We start from the raw sequence: 20,822 nt of genomic DNA, 5'->3' as shown, positions 1-20,822 counted from the left end.
GCGAGAACCTCGGTAGAATTTTCCTGGTTGAACGAAACAAGTTGTTTCCATTTGGCTTTAATTGTAAGGAAATTGACCGGAAATATGCAAAAGAGTTTTATGGGGTTTCAATTTCTCTTTGTGAACGACGCTGCAACGTCTATTGACATTCGGCGTTTATTTCATTACATAACGTTAATCACCATCATGACGTCACGCCTCGTTGTGGTAGTTTGATTTGACGACGTGGAGAATAGGATGGACGCGCAGGTAGTTGACTATTCAGGCAGACACACTTGGCAATTAAATCCGCATTTCCTCGTTATGTGATATACTGAATAAAATATAGCTGACTGATTTATATTCATAGGAGGTTGTGTGGTATGTTACCCGGTCTTGGAGCAATGTAGATGATTTAAATATTCATGATACGATTCGTGATATTTCTTTTCAACTCATGGGACAAGGGTATTGTTATTCAACACAACAAAGCTATTGCAAGGACAGACATGAATGATGCTTTACCCTGATGATTTTTTAAATGCATCATCATTCATTGAGATGGGTGTGTCACACACAGAGCTGGTGTTATCGCTTTGGCATTGTAATGTTTTAGCAATGATCGTGTAGAGACTAGTATGGGTTAAATGCCTCATGAATATCAATGTCTGTTCAGTTGTGTATGACAAGGAGGAATCTTTGTGTGAAAGGGAAAACGTATTTCATCGAAGAAATATAAAAACTACCTAAAATACATCAACACGGCGGCATCGGTATAATATGAGGATTTGATAATTACGTTTCACAAGCTATTAGTTGGGATGAGGCCTCTTGCCCAGTCCGAAACCCTTGGGCCATTGGGAAGTATTTATAATTACATAGGGATAGGTACTTTCTAGTGCCAAGAAATTAAGGCCAGCGTTTTCATGGTAATGTTGAATACTGTACTGTTCAGGTGACATTCACAAGTAATCGAGGGCAGTCGGGTAGCACAGTGATTGAAGCGTTGGCTCGTCACGCCGAAGACCGGGTTCGAGTTCCTATGGGAAGCCAATTTCTCATTGAGGCCAAATTATAGTATGTGGAAATTATGTACAATTCGTGTTGCAAATGAACTGATCATTTCATATTGATTTTGTTTTTTTTTATGATTTAATGTTTTTAGTCCCGTGATTTCTGTTTGTCAAATCATACCACTATGCAGGTCAATGTAGAATACAGTTTGGTTCGAGTTATAGGATTCAAAGGGCTCTGGGCCATTGGCCTCATCCGATGCAAACCGTCCGTCACGTCCAATATTTGATCTTTATCAATTCAACAATGACTTATTACTCTGACAAAATTCCCAGTCCCATTGTATTGTGAATGACTAGTGTTGTTTCCTCGCGACAGTCACTATTAGTCACTATCAGAGATTGTCAGAACCTCTCAGTATTAAAGAATATATGTTATATTTTGTTGATAAAATTCATACCGCCAGTCACATGCCATAGTTACAGCCAATGGGTTATTACCAGTTTCCAGTGGGTTGATTTAGCGTTAGGTAAACCGTTTTCCAATTAACCAGCTCTGGCGAACGTTCCATTGTCCCCGGTTGCTACTCTCCAGTACATTGTCTGCATCCTCTATCCTCCGTATCACCATCAATCCTGTCATATACCCATAAACTGTCTCGCCGCAGAGCTAGACGATGCTTGATAATGTCAGAGCGGAAATCAAGGGTTGGGGGTCGAGGACTCTCGTCATTTATGGCGTCTATTTATCATATTTACTCCGTGAGAAATCTGGGTTAAAATACCCTTAATCCTGACGTTGTCAGGCAGGGTCGTCGTTTTTGTCACGGCCCGTTGTACTGGATGTGTGGCTCACGTCGCTGTTGTTGAATAAATATTGTCAGTGATGTAAGTTAAATATGACTGTAATAAAATGATTGTTCGTGTATTCGTTGTATTGATTTGAATTTATACTCACTGATTGCACCATAATAACTATATCTACCCGTGAAGATCCTGTTTAGAATTGGTCTTCAGCAACTCATACCTGTCTTAAGAAGCGACCAAAAGGATCTGGTGGTCAGGCTCACTGACTTTGTTGACACATGTCATAGTATCCCAAATGAGTAGACCGAAACTCATAATGCCAATCACTAGATTGTCTGGTCGATTATTTGCAGACCGCCCCACATGACTGGAACATAGCTGCGTTAAACAAGCCGTCGTTGCGAAATATAGTTTTCTATTATCCCTTGTGCTGTAATTACCTTGTTCTAGTCCCCACATGGGTACGACCCGTGAATGTCCCGGGGTAGAATAGGCCTTCAGCAACCCACGCTTGCCATAAAAGGTGACTGTGCTTGTCGTAAGAGGCCACTAACGGGATCGGGTGGTCAGACTCTCTGACTTGGTTGACACGTGTCATCGGTTCCCAATTGCACAGGCCGATGCTCATGTTGTTGATCACAGGATTGTCTGGTCCAAACTCGATTATTTACAAACCGCCGCCATTTAGCTGCAATATTGCGGTGTGCGGCGTAAAACCTCACTCGCTCACCCACTCACATGGGTACAGTGTGTGAAGCCCATTTTGGTTTCTCCTTCCCTGATATTGCTGGAATGTTGATTAAAAAAACAGCGTAAACCATACTCTAGTCCGATTCGAATGGCATCACTCTTTGAAAAGCAGACCAATCGAATTGTTTACGTCACACCCGAAACGAAACTATGGTCATAAATGCGTTCATAGTATTTACCACAATCTTTTTATCAAAACTTGCAATAGCAAGGAAGATGTAACCTGGTTGATTAGAATGTTTTCACTTTAAAATCAGAAGATTTTCTCCAAAGTCATCTTCCAGAAAACCCGTGAAGGTCCCGGGGTAGAATAGGCCTTCAGCAACCCATGCTTGCCATAAAAGGCGACTCAGCTTGTCGTAAGAGGCGACTAACGGGATCGGGTGGTCAGGCTCGCTGACTTGGTTGACGCATGCCATCGGTTCCCAATTGCGCAGATCAATGCTCATGTTGTTGATCACTGGATTGTCTGGTCCAAACTCGATTATTCACAGACCGCCGCCATATAGCTGTAATAGTGCTGAGTGCGGCGTAAAACTCAACTCACTCACTCATCTTCCAGATATGTCAGTATCAAGCAAGGGAATCTCCATGATGTTTAACGTATCTTAACATAATAGCCTCTTTCATCCGGACTGTTATCAATGGTGAAGACGAAGTAAGGTAGGTCCCATCAAACCATTATCCACACACTGGCGATGTTTCTGGTTGTCTTGCAGTACCCCGAGTGATGATGTTGTCTCCATGTTAAAAATACCTGTTGTTGCTGTGTTTCAGCCGAGTGACCAGTTGCCCATCCACATGGCGTGTGCCCGGTCGGCAGGAGCTGTCCACGCGGTCCAGCTGCTTCTCAGGGCATCCGGTAAAGATGGACGGCTCTCCCAGGACAAGGTATGATCCTGAACTCAGGACCAATTCTCCTCACACGAAGACATTCGTCTCTTCCACATTCACATGCAGTGATTTAACGGCAAAGTGTTTAAATGAAGGGCAGATAATTACAGTTTTGGACTGAAAAGATTTGAACTTGCAACGCTAAGAATAGGATTATCAACCAAAACGACATACTTTTCGCAAATTCAGGAAATCTCTGATCCAGGAAGACAATTCTGCCATAGCTCTTTCCTGCCTTTATCTAAATCAGCCCTGGTCAAATTCATGCTCACATTCAAATATTAGAAATGTAAGCTTCCTGAAATCAATCTTTTCCATTAAGTAATTCATTACAATTAAGCATACCCTATACCTTAAGTGCTGTTCAGGCATTCCAGTGACAAAACATGCCAGCTCAAGCGAAAAGGCGTTTCCAAATGGTTTTGCTTCATTGGTCAGATTACCGAGCCTAGTACTTTCTGTGTTGTTTCCCGCCATATCCCTCCATAGAATGGTAAACGGTGAGCAATCTGGAGCCGGCAGTATACTTATTGGTCCAGGTCCCACGGCCTAGCTTGCTATGAGATGATGCTTGGAGTTCCATGATGTCTTCACTGGGAACTTAATGTCTCAAGAACTACTTTCAACCAACCAGTACACGTATCAGTCAACGTATCTTTGTTTTCCATACTTGGAAACGCATCATTATTCAAGTCCCTTGTGAATGCCAGGAACTTGGGCTCAGATCCTGGGCTCAGATCTTGGGCTCAGATCTTGGGCTCAGATCCTGGGCTCAGATCTCGGTTTGTCCGAGTCATGTTTCCGGGTTTGCAAGCTGCCTACCTCTGGCTTTTGCTGAAGGTTTAGATGTCTGAGACCTATATTTGGCACGAATTTACAGAATTAAATATAATTGAGTCTAAAAAGACTCTCACAGAGCCTTGTCCAATAAACGTGCAACACAAACAAAAACTGAATCCACCATTCGAAATCTAAGATCACTTTATGCTGGAAACCGATTTTACTTGACTTGATGCACCATACACACCAATAGGACCAAGACATCTTGATGCAAATACCAATGCAACTCTTGCTGTCAGCTAAAAGCTGGGTTACGATTCTACAGAACTAGGTCATGAATATGTGTTAATGCATCACTGTCAAATACCGACTATACCAAGTGAGGTGAGAGCATTCTACTCCCATGATAGGACCCATCACAAACACGCATGCGCATTTAGGGGATTCGGTTGTCATGGGCAGCAGATAGTTGGAATATATGCTGATGGGAAAAAAACAAAGAATCGCATCAAAGCGAGATATTGGGAAATATTAAAGGAGCACTTGTCCTTTCATGTGATCCCTTATTTTTTCCCCTCATTATATGATAGTCATATGGATACGAAATACGGACATGTTCCTTTCAATGTTGACAGTGACAGAACTCTGAATGAAATGAAGAATAGGCCTTCAGCAACCCACGCTTGCCATAAAAGGAGAAGCGACTCAGTTTGCCATAAGACGCGACTAACAGGATCAGGTGGTCAGGCTCGCTGACTTAGTTGACACATGTCATCGGTTCCCAATTGCACAGATCGATGCTCATGTTGATCACAGGATTGTCTGGTCCAGGTTTGATTATTTACAGACCGCCGCCATATATAGCTGGATTATTGCTGTGTGCGGCGTAAAACCTCACTCACTCACTGAATGAAATGTCGATAACAAACAGATGCGGAAACAAACCACAGCAAACAAACGTTGACCTGAAAACCAGCTCAGATATACGTCACCATGGATACATATAGATAGGTCAAGAACATGTTAAAATATGTTAGCATAACTATTGATCACGAGTTATTGCTTATGACAGACGTGGGGTTCATTGTGCACGTCGTTAGTTAGTTATTACAAAAATACATTTTAATTCCCTTGCGACCATAAATACACATCTCAATCCCGTCTTCGAATATTCATTTCGGTTTTGTTCAATAGCATAAAATCGATATAAACAATCTATTTCTATTATTTTGATTTTAGGTTGTCAATAATTCACGCATTCTCTTCGAAATCAGCGCGGCTATTATCAGTTAGTAAGACATCGTATTCCGGTACATTCAGTACCGGACGTTGTGTGTCTCCAACTAGGTCTTGTCTTGGAATATTAATTCTTGCTTTGCAATAAAAATGCATTTCTTTATGATGCGAATGTTGCCTCACAATGAACATGGCCAATTGCAGTGGTTTTGTAATCTCATCTATTGCTTCAGTAAGGAGCTTTCTAATCATTTTAGACGAGTACTAAATATTGTAGATCATCGATTTCTTCTGAAAGATCTTGTATCTTTTCACGGGGTCATTCTGCCCTTGTTCTTTAATCAATATCATTTTCATAACTGCTTCTGCAGCTACAGCTAAGTTTAAACTTAGGTTTAAATAATACAGCACGCGGTACGTCAATGTTGTCATTGGCTGTGGAGAGTTGACTTGCGCATAATAATCAGCGCGATCTCTTTGGTAATACTTGCACTGTCAGTAATAGATATATAAAAATAAAACTGAACCCGAACCGCACGAGGTCTGTCCATAGAAAGCCTCCCTATACCATCGGTTCTTATTGCTTGAAAAATACAAGATTGTTATTGCAGAATAGTTAATGGGAGAGAAAATATTTTTTTACGATGTCATTCATTTATATGTTGACTTCTTCGTCTTTGCGTCATCTAGAACGAACGTATTTACCTTGGTTACACTCATTTTCAGAAACAATATCCGGTATCCATTTTGAATTCGATTATATTTTTGGGGTTATTGAAGTATAAACTGGCTTCAGTGTTGTTTTTTCTGCTTCAAAAGGAACACTGTTTACCTCGTTAATAGGCCACTCATACCAACAATTTTTTTTTCAAAATAAAAACAACGAAATTCCAGTTCTATTTCGTGAACGTGTTTTTTTAATTTTGTATATGGACATTTTTTGCAACAGGAAACGATGTACAACGAAAGATATATGAATAGGTATTTGCTAAGTTATAATGAAATGTTTACACGTGTATGTCTGACAACAACCTAGAACCGACCACGTGTTATACCAAGCCAAAGCCATGCAAGGACTTTAGATCAAAGAGACTCCTGATTTGTGTATCATGGGAACGCCAATGTGCCCCAAGACATGACAATGGAAAGAGGACAGAGAGTATCAATAGTATACTATTCAACACTCTGAACGTCTGAAAGTGTTACACAGGCAAATTGCAAAACGACTAAATGTCTTATTTATTTTACAAATTGACCGAAAACGTGTATTTCATTGATAAATTTACGTCTCAGTGTTTCACCAGATGACATTAAATAAAACAAAACTAAAGCTTTCACTTTTGATTCTCACCCTACTATTATTCATTTTATTTGATTTTTAAATCCTTTGCAGTCTCAAGTAATAGCATCAAAACTGTTCCCATCACCAGCAAAATAGCGAAAAGCAGTGTCTTTTGTACAATTCACACTGCATCATGAACATCCGCCTCATACAGTTATCATAGTTGGTCTCGTGTTGCAGAGTGCAGTACAAACACATGCAAAGGCATGCAAATTAAAATATTGATTACACAGCAGTCTCGTTTCCTGCTGACTGAGTTCCGTCCTGTTGCGCAACTTATTGCAATGGTCAGTCCAGAACTCATTCATTTGGATGTGACCCATGAAGGTCCCGGGGTAGAATAGACCTTCAGCAACCCATGCTTGCCATGAAATGCGACTGTGCTTGTCGTAAGAGGCGACTAACATGATCGGGTGGTCAGGCTCGCTGACTTGGTTGACATGTCATCGGTTCCCAATTGCGCAGATCGATGCTCATGTTGTTGATCACGGGATTGTCTGGTCCAGACTTGATTACTTACAGACCGCCGCCATATAACTCACTCACTCACTCTCTGATCCTCGCAAACACGTAGTGCAGCATGCTGTCAAACGGAAATCTGGAAATCGTGGAAGTCTCAAAACAAGGCTTGCCCGCTAAAAACATTTGGCTCTCTGGTACGGACTTGGTATTATTTCAATTACAATGTACGTTACAAAATCACATTTAATAAATGCAAAAACAACATAATAGGTGCAAGCAATGAGCAAGATGAATTATGATTCATTTTACCTCATTACACAGGGGCAGTCTGTGACGACTTTAAAATGAAAATTCATTCCTAAATACCATTTTTTTATGAAACAAGGAATTGGAATTTCGTGTAACCATTGTTGTTTGTAGTGTATCTTTTCACTTTCACACGAGAAAATTCGGATCGGCTGAACGGCAAATCCTTGTCTGAATTAGATCCTGAGATGTTTGGTATGGGTTTGCAAGTTTCCCTTGAACAAACTCATGATGAAGTGGCAAAAGTAAAAATTGGAAATGGCAGTAGAATTGGTCCTTCACATGTTTACAAAATAACGGTTTCAAATTTCTACTGAATGCTGTAAACAACGTTAAGGAGCTAACATTCCCGGTAATTGATAAAGCCCCAACTTGTTCATCCCGTGACATAAACTACCATTTCTGCGAGACGTTCATATTGTAATAAAACAATGGAAAGTTACAGAGGAACAGTCCTATGTTGAAATAAGAGACTATTTGTTCGGTTATTTTCGATATTACACAATGACAGACAATTAATCGACAGGGAATGATCTGAAAGTCCTTAAAATTGATTGTACATTTGATTCTATGTCTGTAGCATAATGGTAGACAGTGGAATATTGATGGGGTGTGCCTTATCTATAGAGGAACTTCGCGTTACCTCGACAACCATGACGATCAATGGCGAGGTGAAGTGCTCTACAGTTATGTTATGTTCTCACAAAACACTTCATTGATTTTCCGAGTCTTTTAAAGTTTCTAAGTCATGTTCGAAAATACAATTCATTTATTGTCTATTTCTGCATGACTTCGACATTTTGAACATGACAGAATTTGACAACTTTTTAGTCACTGAAAGACGTTTCTCGAAGCATTAAACGTTCAATGACTGGACACAGAGAGGCATTTGATGTACATTGATCTTCTCATTAGACAGTACAATGACAAGGGCAGAGCGAGAGTGGAAAGTTTCAAAGGCCAAATAGACCTAAGAAGCCTTATAAACGTCATATGTAAAGTAATCGTTGAGATCGGTTGTAGCTTTCAGTGAGTGTCACCGTTCATCCTTGAGAAAACATTTAGTTTAACTTTGACAAAATATTCAAAGAATTTGTAAACACTTAACTGTTTATCATATATTTCCACTTCACGATCAAAAATGCATATAGATATTTATATAGCCAAAAGCAATACAGGAATTTCTTTCGACCACCTGACGAGGAGATGAAAATATACATCACCAAAATCATTTTATTATAATCTAAAAGCAGTGTCCTTTGTATGATTCCAACCGTACGAGCACAACAAACTACGAGCGAAATAAGGTAGTATTTATATTCGAAGAATGCACCTCATTTGGTGATGGGCATCTTCGTGTATGCAGGGTGTACTATATTTACCATACTGTTATACACCCTGGACTTACTGAGCGCATGGTATTGGTTTGAGATCAGTGTTTTTTCACATTTGCCTTCAGATATTCACCCTCATATCCAGTATCACAGTTACAATAGATACCACTGACCCATTGGCCGCCTTTGTTTCCTGTTGAGCCCTTTTAGATTGCCACTTCGGCCTAAATAGCCGCCCAGTGAAATCATTATCATAAGCGACAGATGTGCTTTGCTTCTATATAAAGAGAACATAAGATAGCATATTCAAACTTGACACATCAAAAACGAAAATTATGTCCGTAGCACTTATACTTTTCCATTGGTATCCCACTTTGCCGTATTTCTTCAGATGATTGATTGGTTTGCCTTTGCATGTGTTTGTAACAGGTGTTACCTGTGTGGCAGAATACAACTCCTGGAATCATTTCATTCACTAGCAAATGTTTATTATCAGAAAAATAACATTTACATTTCTTCCAGCAGATATTTTTATTCCTATTATTAAGATTATATCTGTGAAGGCTGCTACAGGTGGTGGAGGGATGCACACTCACTATTTGATGTTGGTTCGTATACTTATAATAGTCAGATTGACAATGAGATTATGAATCATGCATATGATTTTGTCGTTTATTTTTATATTCATGATGGATGATGTCAGATCAGTGTGTATTTTCTTTCAACAGGATGGGTCAATCCCCCTGTTCCTGGCAGCCGAGGTTGGCAACGTGGCCGTATGCAGGGAGTTGTTGCTCCTGTCCACAGAACAACAGGTTCTTCATAAAAGAAAGGTAAGCAGAATAAAACATGAAATACGAAGTGTTCTGTATTGGAGGTAAGGCGGTGTGTTACAATAATGGTTAAAGCGCCAGGTTGAAGTTTATACATGGGTACAATGTGTGAAATCCATTTCTATAGTCCTTGACGCAATATTGCTGGAATAATGCTAAAATCGGTGTAAAAAAACTTACTCACTCCTATTCGAGAATGGCTGTAGCTTTCCTTCTTAAGGCTCATATGATGAAGGAACGAGGAACTGGCAGTCCATGGCGAAGAGTATTTGAAGCTGAGGCGGACCATCAAATCCACTGGTCTTTATCCGGGTACATTTTTGTGTATGTCAGAATAGAATGCATTTATGTGTGAACGATAAGCAATCAGCCACTGTTCTCATGACAGTGGAAAAATAGGTCCTGACAACCGCTAACCCGTGACCAATTCAAATTACAACAGAAACCCCTGAAGACAGGTGCATGTGTACGAACGTGTATGATAAATTGATCAGAATATAGTGTTCGGTACACAATACTTATGTCCATTCCAAGGCATTCTAACATATCTTTCATTTCAAGGACACAGGCCTACTTTCCAGGACCAAATATAGGACCCAAGACCGTTTGCATAACCAGGACATTCTTCGAGTTGTTTGACGTCAGTGCCAGAAATGCTCTGCTTGTTCTGTGCCATCCCTGTACATCCAAGTCCGCACACAGGCGTATCGATACAATGTAACGATCGTGGCACGGACAAATCAATTATGCGATCATCACTGTCTGTGTATAAAACAATATGTATAGAAGTTCTCTAATAGCAGAATGAACACGGTTGCCATTTCAGCATTTATCATCGGTTAAGGCATTTTCGAGACAAATTTAAAGCATTACAATCACGCTCAAATTCAAGACCTGTCATGGCTTTCTGTCAAATGATACAACAGCAACATATTACAAACAAAAACTTTTATCAAAATAGTAGATATGTACTCTTCTAATGAAATTGGTACGTATTTCGCACAAATATATGTACAAAATATAAGGTTATAATTTTGTGATGAAGAATCTTAACTAACCCTTCGTCTCTAGATGTTCAATGCGGCGTTAAACGACAAAAAAAAAACCTCTGCTCTCTGGACCCTTATGATAGAAGACATTCGTTTCATATATATACATAATTATACAAAAACAAAAACAAAAACCAAAGAACAACAATGGAATGATATAATTTTCTTAAAGAAATAGAAAGAGACACAAACAAAACGCTCTAGTCTCCGGAAATAAAACATATTTCGCAGACAAAAACAATTATCAAGTTGTTCAAAATAATTATTTATGATATTGCCCATAGGATCGTCTTCATATTCAGAATGAGCAGGCGTCTTGATTTGTCGTGTAGTTTAGACTTGTATGGGGTGCTTGTAGATACATTTGTTTCAGCGACTGGTGACAGGGTATAAAATATACTTACTAAACATATATATTGATGTCGGTATTGTTGGCGTTTGTTGTTTACAGGACACGGGGGATTCAGCAATACATATCGCAGCCCGGCGGAGGGACATTGACCTGGTCAAGTTGCTCCTGGACAGCAAGACTCCCGTGGAATACCAAAATGTGAGACAACAAAAAGGGGCAAAAAAGAAATATAATTTTTTGTTATTTCGGAATTTAGTGCCGAGTTTGGTAGCCGAGTAGTCAAAGCAAGTGGTTAAAGCGCCCATCTTCGATTTGTACAAGAAGTGAAGCCGATATTTGGTGTCCTAGGTCGCAATAGTGCTGGAATATTGCTAAAAGCGGCGTCAGGCCATAATCACTCACTCGAAATATCTTGCTGATCTGTTATGTCTCAAGGTAACAGACTGACATTAGTTCGGGTACAACATGTTATTTCTCTCTGCTGTGTCTTAAAATGTGCTGTTGTAAGGTAAACACTATATTTCATCTATGATATGAACTCATATATTTTGCTCGTATTTGTCCATTAAAGAAGTCTCTTTCCAAAGAAGTCTCTTTCCACGTATTTGGGCCTTGCATAACGCTCCTTCCACAGTGCCTCGAAGTGGAGACATATAATATACGTAACTGATAATTAAGTGTGAAATAGTATCTGTAAAATCCGCCCAGCTGTGTATCTATCTGCCTTCGTGGTAGAGATCAGGTAATTACCACATCATTTAAATACGTAATCCTTACTACATGCGGAATATCAACAGATATATAAGTAACACTTTAAGCTGAATGCGAAACAGTTTCAACAGCCCGGCACTCAGTTTTTTTGTTTTGTTTGTTTGTTTGTTTGTTTTTGTTTGTTTTGTTGTTGTTTTTTGTTTTGTTTTTTGTTGCTGTTTTGTTGTTGGTGTTGTGTTGTGTTTTGTTCTGTTGTTTGGGGTTTTTTTTATTCGTTTGTTTCTTACATCACGTGTGTGTTATGTTGTTTCCAGGCAGAAGGTCACACGGCGCTCCACCTGGCGGCCTGGGAGGGAGACGAACCGTTGGTGAAGTTCCTCTACAACATGAAAGCCAACCCAAACACACCCGACAACGTAAATACTGCAATAACATCTTCCTTTTAATTTTCGATAGGTCGACTCCCGGTTATTTCATAATAAACGACCTGAATAGAAGGTGCTTGATGTTACCCTGCCTTGAACTTCAAGGGTATAAAACAAGTCATCTTGGATTCAGAATATTTTACCTCACTGTGGAATCAGTGTTAAGTCGTGACACGTTGTCTCTTTGCTCAGATTATAACAAAGCTAAAGAATAAGTGGAGAGTTCGTGTTCATATCTACAACAACCGATATTATTTGTTGTAAGTCATCTCCATCCGTGATGACTATAGTCCAGCGTTTACACGTAAAACTTTAACTTCCTCGGTTCTTTCATATGTGTCCGGTGTAATTATTTTGAACGCTTTGTAGAAACACTCCGCCAGGAGACTGAATACAACATAAAACAACAAACAAACACATCGTTTGCTGATTTCTTATTGATATCGTGATCAAGTATGAGCGTATGAGACAAACGGGGGTTTAATATTAGCATGCAATGACATTAAACAGTTTCAAACGCTTTAGGAGGATGATTGTTTCTGTTTACTATGTCCCACTGATTGTCATGACAGTTTGACAGAACTCCGCTCCACATCGCGGCAGAGAGAGGCAACTCCAACATCGTGGAGTTGTTGGTGGACAAGTTCAAATCGTCTGTGTCCGCGCGGACAAAGGATGGCAGCACGCTGATGCATATAGCCTCCCAGTTCGGACATCCAGAAACAGCACTGGCCTTCCTCAAGAAGGGCGTGCCTCTACAGATGCCAAATAAGGTATTCTGTGAAGAACAATTCAAAACAACAATAGAGCGCCCATTGATAACATTGACGTTCTCATGACATTACTGTTCACAGAAAAACCCATCAAGTAATGAAATGCCGTGCCAAAGAAAATAAAATGTAGCTTTTGCAAAAGTTGTCAAATCCATGTTTCAAGTGTTTAAACAACAAAACTATCGAACCAGTAGAGTTTAACCAGTTATTGTCCTTATTGATCAAGGTGATGTTAACACATGTGTAAATGCACGCACCTCTTGCTGTTATTTATGTTTCGACAGTTTTTTTATCGTACAGAAGTGTATTTCTGTTTGTGTTTTCAGTCCGGCGCTATCTGCCTCCACGCGGCCGCCATGAAGGGTCACACAGCGGTGGTGAAGGCCCTGCTGCAGAAAGGAGCGCCCGTCGACACTAAAACCAAGGTTTGACCACAGACCACAACAGCCTTACACAAGGCTTTATAAAGAAACCAGTTATTGCAAAACAAAATTAGCCCTTCCTGAGTGTATTGTTGTGTGATCTGATTATAAGATGGCCAGCCAACACATCTGTAGTGTTCCCTTTGACGTCCTCGTTTTTTTACTCGGAGAATGTTTGTGATCAAAATGAATTTGGAAAAAGTTCCCTTAAAATTTCACTAAATAATCCCTTCTTCATTTTGTCATTTTGGAGGGAATGATAAAATGTAAGGTCTTAATGCCTTGAAGGTGTTTTGAGAACAACGTCATCATTGTGTACTGCAGGACGGATCGACTGCTCTCCATGTGGCAGTAGAACACTGCAAGCCTCAGGTGGTCCAGACGTTGCTAGGATACGGTGCACAGGTGGAGCTCAAGGGAGGAGAGGTAGAATGCAGTACCATATCTTGACGTACACTGACGTACATTGAAACTTTGATTAGACGACGTAATTACCAAATTTCAACTTATATTAACACGGTATCTACAATCTACAATTATTGAATCTGCTGTGAGAAAAAAAGCTGCTTTCGCCTTTACCTTTCAAAACGCCCCTATTCCTTACCCCTGCAGGCCTTCGAGACCCCCCTGCACATCGCTGCCAGGACAGTGGAGGGTGAGAAGTGTGGCGAGATGCTGCTCAGGTCGGGAGCCAACGTCAACGCAACCAGAGAGGTAATGACGTCACATCCATGACACTCAAACTAAACATGGATTCATGTACAGATACCCCTTTCTCCTCTTGTTTATCATGCCATGTACAATTAGACTGTTGAAAATATATTACCGTCCAAGGCTGTGGTCTGTTGATAACAACGGAGTGAAAGACCAACATTGATGTGAGACCAGATTAGGTGACAATGACCTTCCCAACTTGTAGCCCACATAGTAGCATAACGTATGTAAAGTTAGGAAGTGTGTATTAAAAATCTTTGATCACCACCAAACTGTTTTCATGTGTATATTATCTACATATGGAAATGGTGGTCTACGCACCGAGCGGATTTGTAGTAATTTGTGGTTGATGTAGTACCCTGGAGTTGTATATCTATCCTTGTACCAGAACGGCGAAACGGCCCTTCACATAGCTGCCCGATATGGCCACATCAAGATGGTGACGTCACTCCTGGATGAGGGCTCGGACCCGCTACAACACTCAAAGGTGAGGGAGTGAATGACATTCAGAGAAAAACATACGAGTTTGTTTTCCTGTTTTTCTTTTTTGTTGTTGTTCTTTGGATTTTTGTTGTTAGTTGTTTTTGTTACCAGGATTTATTTGATTTTTGTCATGAAAGATGTTTGCATATTATCTGTTTATGAACATTTGATCAACCTATCATTGTTTTTGCAAAGTAGATCATTGGGTAATAAATATGTGTAAACATCATGGGATAGTAACGATGTCAGGTACTTCATTCATTTCTTGACTACGCCATTGCTGTTGTGGTGTATACACGATCTCTGCTGCAGGCGGGGGAAACCGCCCTCCATGTCTCGGTGCGCTACTGCCATCTGTCTGTGGCGGCGGAGATCCTCCGGTTCGTCTGTCAGGAGAAGTCCCGGATAGACGCCGTCATGATGGTGAACCAGCAGAACTTTGTACGTACAGTGTGAATGTCTGAGCCATCTTTTACGCAATGCGCTGGTTCTCTTGCCTTCGAAAATCAGAAAACTGCATAACAGTAATGACCCGGAGCATATGAAACCATTTTGTACCCAATGCGGTCTTTCCCTAGACGGAAAATCAGAAAACTACAGTTTTTATTTCGACATACACATACGCCCAAAACACACGAACCAATTGAAAACAGGCCACTTTGAGGCCAAGTAAGATAGAAGTGGTCAATAAATGAACTCTTATCCTCAGTAGTGGGATTGTAATTTCGAATAAATATGTAATTTACGTATATGTCAAATCTCGAAAGTTAAGACTTTATATAAGATTGTTAAGGGTGAGTGTTATTTTAAATATGAACATGTAACTGATTTGTTAGTAACAGTGGCGTAGATTCGCTAACGCCGTGTGTCTTTGTGTCTGCAGGAGGGGGAGACCCCGGTACACTACGCGGCGGAGTTGACCAAGAACATGGCTCACGACGAGTTCGAGGACTCCGACATGATGAAGCTGATGCTGGAGTTTGATGGCGATACCAACCTCCAAACCAAACTTGTGAGAACTTCATGGCTCTCTACCATTAAGTTCGCCCTTAAGTTTGCCCTTCGATTAAAGAATATCAGACAATACGTGTTTTATTGGTGAAAATCCTTCATTTGATGACATACAGATTTAGAAGGGTCTGTGGCCGTTGACATGGTATGTGTAAACATAAACTATTTTAGGTTTGCTTTTAAAATGGATTGGAATGAATTTTAAAATTGAAAGTTACTTGCATTTGCCAAGCGACGCTGTTGCTGATGTATAACTGTAGTAATCCCCTCTCCCTACAGACCCACGAAAGTGCACTTCACTACTGTGCCCGCGCCGGAAACGATGACGTCATGCTTGAGATTGTCAAACACATCGAAGCCAGTAGTCTCCAGGTCGCAGTCAACAAACAGGCCAAGGTAGCACACGCACACGCACACGCACACGCACACGCACACGCACACGTACTTGGAATACCTGCATGCACATGAATATACACAGGCATACGCCCTCTTTGAAAACAACAAGGCAACTTTTACTTGAAACCTATCACATGACATTTTGTCTGATGGGGCACAAGTATTGTACAGTATTCAGTGTATATGAGATTTGAGAAAATATATTAAAAACAATTCAAGTAGTTAAGTTATTATCGCCAAACATGTCCGAAAGACAGCAATATAGTACCACCATATGTCTGCTTAATTCCAGAACTCCATGTCCCCGCTGCTGGTGGCGAGTGAGCAAGGTCACCTGGAGATAGTCAAGATCCTGTTGAAGAATCACGCTAGGGTGGACGTTTTCGATGAGGTAGGACAGTGAACAGGGTGTAGACAACCATTTACTACGCATAACAGGAAATACATTAACACATATTACTCATGACAAGAAAATCTTAGTTTGCCTGGTTGGCCTGTATTCGTTTTATAGCGAGAATAAGATTATTAATAAAAATGTGAAATTAACTGCTAACATTAATACTGCATTTTGATTTTTGATTTTTAAGGACGAAGTTATTCGTCCTTAAGTTTTATCAACAAACATTCTTCGCCAATTCTATGAACCATGTCGTATGCATTACGTGAAGGGCACTGTCTCACTAGCCTAATGTTAAATGCCGACGATCGGGGTTACATTATCAACACAGGTACTAGGTGTGAATCAAATTTCTGGCATTTCCGTATATCAAGCAATACTCACTCACTCATTCCGCGCTCCATCACGTCTCCAGCACGGTAAGGCAGCGCTCCATCTGGCCGGGGAGAACGGCCATGACCAGGTTGCTGATGTTCTGTTGTGGCACAAAGCCTTCGTGAACGCCAAGTCCAAGCAGGGTTTCACGCCACTCCACCTGGCGGCACAGAACGGCTACAACAAGCTGGTGAAACTCCTAATCGAGACCCACAACGCCACCATTGACGCTCTCTCCCTGGTAGGCAGTAATGCTACTTTGAGCTCTGAAACGATCAGAAAGCAACTTTTTTTTCGAATATCCCTTAAACAAGAAGTATCAGTTAAGATGAGAGGACAATGGCTCACATTATAAAACTTTCGTGGTCAACCATGTCATATGACTTTAATTTGTTTTCTAAATATGATGATTCTGTTGAAAATATGTAGAATGCGTATTAAACGAAAATATCATGTATTTAATTGTAAATCTGAAAAGTCAATTTAATTTATGAAAACATCCAAGAAATCAGAAAACAGTTCCATAGCACTTGTCTCCCCTGTCCCCAGGCTAAGAAGACACCTCTGCACATGGCTGCCCAGAGTGGTCAGATGGAGGTGTGTAGTACACTCCTCAAGATGAAGGCGGACCCCAACGCTACGGACGAGGTAACCACATCACACGGTTTAGTCCCACAAAATCATGTTGTACTCTGAAGTTGAATACACGCACTTCCAAAATAGACATGGTTGTAAGGACAGCCCTTGCAGCAGCCCTATAAGAAATGGTTTGTTCTGCTAGGGTTATGAAATACCGTTCCGTTCAATCTTCCCCTGGAATGGAAAAGCTACCATCATCACAGATACAGTGAGCCCCGTTAATCCAGAGGGAGTCCATTACTTTATTCATGAATAATTACTTGGATGCTTAACCACAGCCACGGAATCAACAGATTGTCATGATTTCTACTTGACATAAAACCAGCATCACTTTGAGATTTCCTCAAATGCCAGACTGACAAACTGTGATGTTACTGGAATACCTAACTCACCCACTCACTCACTCACTCTATTATGTTCCAGCGAGGACAAACGCCACTCCACTTGGCGGCTGAAAATGATCACTCTGACGTTGTGAAACTCTTCCTCAAGTATCGCCCTGAGTTGGTCACAATGGCTAACACCGTAAGTAGTAGTTACCGAGTTCCACTCATACTGACTAGAATAAAGCACATCCTGGACATGGTACTCAACAGTTTGTGGGTATCCAGGCAACCCTTATCCTGCTATTAGTGACAAATAACATTGTGTACCAGCCATGCTAACGCTAACAGAGAACGTCCTGTAGTCAGCTGCTGTCGACGTCTTTAGACACTGACCCTGGTAGTAATATGCTCTACTAACAGTTAGATCAGGTATTTTGTTATTTAGTAACAATTCGTGTCATCATTTTGTAATACTAACTGTTCAAATGTCAATTTTGTCATGTACATGTAATAATAACTAGTAATAATCTTTGCTACAGTTAGAAATATCATATATTTTGTCATTCAATTACAGTTACCTGTCAATCATCCTATCATTATTATAATAGTTACAAATTCCCATATTGTATAATTTAATGGCATTTAGATATGTGATATCATGCTATTAATAGTAAGGAAAATCAGGATTTTGTTTGTCGTTTAACGACAATTAGATATGTTGTTCTGTTCAAGTATCAGTTACAAAATGCCAGGTATTTTGTCATTTAGTGGCACTTAGTTACCAGGTTTGTGCTAATAACGGAAAATTCCTGATGTTTGTGCTACTAACAGCAGTTCAGTTATGTGTTGAAGTGTGTTATGCTATTGTAGTGCAGGTACATTTATGCTAAGTAAATACAGACTGAATGCAAATGTGACATCTCTACATACTTTCCATATAACCGTAAACTTCACAGCATACCCCGTGTGTATCTGAAACCAGTTGTCACTCACTAATACAGACATCAACTATCACTGACTCCAAGTTATCTAGACTACTTAAACTCTTTCTTATATGTAAATTGTTTAATTCCATTCCAAAATCAATTCTTTCTGTACAACGTTTGGTCACAGGCTGTCTTGTAAGAATTTTGTTTGGGTTGGGTTTTTTTCATAACAGAGAAAGACGTGTCCAGTATCATGGTTTCAGTAAAACATGGGGTATGGTCTACTTGTAACTATCTCTACTATATGTAACCATGCCAACCGCTAAATATATAACCATTTCCTAATTCTGTATATATAGCCATGACTTCCGCTCATCAGTATATTATGTAACCATCTATCGTATATATAGCACTAACACTACTAACACTAGCATGTTGTTGTGCCTCAATCTATATATGCTTTTCACTGTACGTGCCAATCACACAGGATGAAGTAAGTATGTTCTTATATATGATGCTGCGTTGTGCATTGATGGCCGTGAACGGTAGTACTGAGCGCTTATTTTAATGTTTTAATCTTGTGAGCATGTTTTAGATTGTAGGCGGTACCAGTGAGTGTTAGAATTGTATTTATGTGCATCAAATGTGGTATTTAAACATATACGAGGTTCATATACTTACAGATACTGTATAATATCAAAGCTACTTTGAACATTTTCTCGGGGTGCTAAATTTTGAGTATGTTGTAGTGGAAACTCACAATAAAGGAATGTTTATTCTGCTTCAAAGCGACTATTGCTTGTTTGTTTGACATAATAAACAAGACGAGCGCATAGCCACGCGTGTTTTTATTGATTTCTTCAACATCAACCTTCGAATTCAACTGTTAATAGATTTTATGAAGTTTGCAGTGGCCTTTCATCTATCTATCAATCTATCTATCTATCTATTTGTCTGCCTGTCTGTCTATTTGGACATTGATACACCAATCAATATGTCTCTCCATGCATCATTTTCTTTTATGCATGCTTAGCCATGCTACATACACATAGTTACCTACCTTAATTATGCTACATCAGATTCTTTACCAAAATACATGTCTATGCATGCTACACTAACTTCTTTACCCGGGCACATGCCCATTCACACTAGACTAAATTATTTTCCCTCGTACATGTCTATTCATGCTGCGCGAAAGTATTCACCCACGTAATGCCCATTCATTGTACACTAAAATATTTACCCATGTATATGTCTGTTCATGCTATACTAAATTATTTACCCACGTACATGTTTATTCATACCGCACTAAATAATGTACCCACGTACGTGCTACACTAAATTGTTTACCTACATGTCTCTTCATGCTACACTAAATTATTTACCTACATATGTCTCTTCATGCTACACTAAATTATTTATCTACATATGTCTCTTCATGCTACACTAAATTATTTACTGATGTATATGTCTGTTCACGCTATACTAAATTATTTACCGACGTACATGCTTATTCATACCACACTAAATAATTTACCCACGTACGTGCTCCAGTAAATTATTTACCTACATGTCTCTTCATGCTACACTAAATTATTTACCGACATACATGTCTATTCATGATGAACCACATTATTTACCTACGTACATGTCCGTGCATGCTGCAATAAATTATTTACCCACATACATGCGTATTCATGCTACACCAAATTATTTACGGACGTGCATGTTTATTGATGATGCAATCAAATATTTACGGGTATACATACCTATTTATCTTTTGTGCATATTAATCTACCCACATGCATAGTTACTTAACCTCAAAATATTTAACGACAGACGTCAAAACATGCTACATGTAAATAGAATCCACTCACATGCCTAGTTCTGCTGTATCAAACTACTTTCCTACATACACTGCTTTTATGCTACATTAAAGTTTGCCCTCAGAGTATTGACTTCCCTCCATCTACACATTTCCTATTTTACTCTGTCTTACTCTGCATATCTCAGATGCAGTTTCAACAGGACCTGACTTCGGTTCTCTGAAGACTTTCGCCTTCAAACAATTGATCTTAGGGTATAGC

The 20,822-nt window shown here is 39.8% G+C and overlaps 1 protein-coding gene across 4 annotated transcripts in view; it reads left to right on the top strand.

Annotated features, from left to right (window-relative positions):
- Nucleotides 1–20,822, top strand: part of LOC137291338 (serine/threonine-protein phosphatase 6 regulatory ankyrin repeat subunit B-like) — a 70,758-nt gene that overhangs the window by 34,091 nt on the left and 15,845 nt on the right. For all 4 annotated transcript variants that reach the window (XM_067822644.1, XM_067822645.1, XM_067822643.1 and 1 more), the window contains exons 4-19: nucleotides 3,327–3,440; nucleotides 9,632–9,736; nucleotides 11,237–11,335; nucleotides 12,163–12,264; nucleotides 12,846–13,046; nucleotides 13,373–13,471; nucleotides 13,793–13,894; nucleotides 14,081–14,182; nucleotides 14,571–14,669; nucleotides 14,978–15,106; nucleotides 15,549–15,677; nucleotides 15,956–16,072; nucleotides 16,365–16,463; nucleotides 16,885–17,085; nucleotides 17,394–17,492; nucleotides 17,907–18,008. In XM_067822644.1, coding sequence (XP_067678745.1) covers nucleotides 3,327–3,440; nucleotides 9,632–9,736; nucleotides 11,237–11,335; nucleotides 12,163–12,264; nucleotides 12,846–13,046; nucleotides 13,373–13,471; nucleotides 13,793–13,894; nucleotides 14,081–14,182; nucleotides 14,571–14,669; nucleotides 14,978–15,106; nucleotides 15,549–15,677; nucleotides 15,956–16,072; nucleotides 16,365–16,463; nucleotides 16,885–17,085; nucleotides 17,394–17,492; nucleotides 17,907–18,008 — 1,899 coding nt within the window. The remainder of the gene's footprint in view (nucleotides 1–3,326; nucleotides 3,441–9,631; nucleotides 9,737–11,236; nucleotides 11,336–12,162; nucleotides 12,265–12,845; nucleotides 13,047–13,372; nucleotides 13,472–13,792; nucleotides 13,895–14,080; nucleotides 14,183–14,570; nucleotides 14,670–14,977; nucleotides 15,107–15,548; nucleotides 15,678–15,955; nucleotides 16,073–16,364; nucleotides 16,464–16,884; nucleotides 17,086–17,393; nucleotides 17,493–17,906; nucleotides 18,009–20,822) is intronic.

This window comes from Haliotis asinina, chromosome 7 (assembly GCF_037392515.1).
Source record: "Haliotis asinina isolate JCU_RB_2024 chromosome 7, JCU_Hal_asi_v2, whole genome shotgun sequence".
NCBI classification, from domain to species: Eukaryota; Metazoa; Mollusca; class Gastropoda; order Lepetellida; family Haliotidae; genus Haliotis; species Haliotis asinina.
This window is presented reverse-complemented; position numbering and strand designations above follow the sequence as displayed.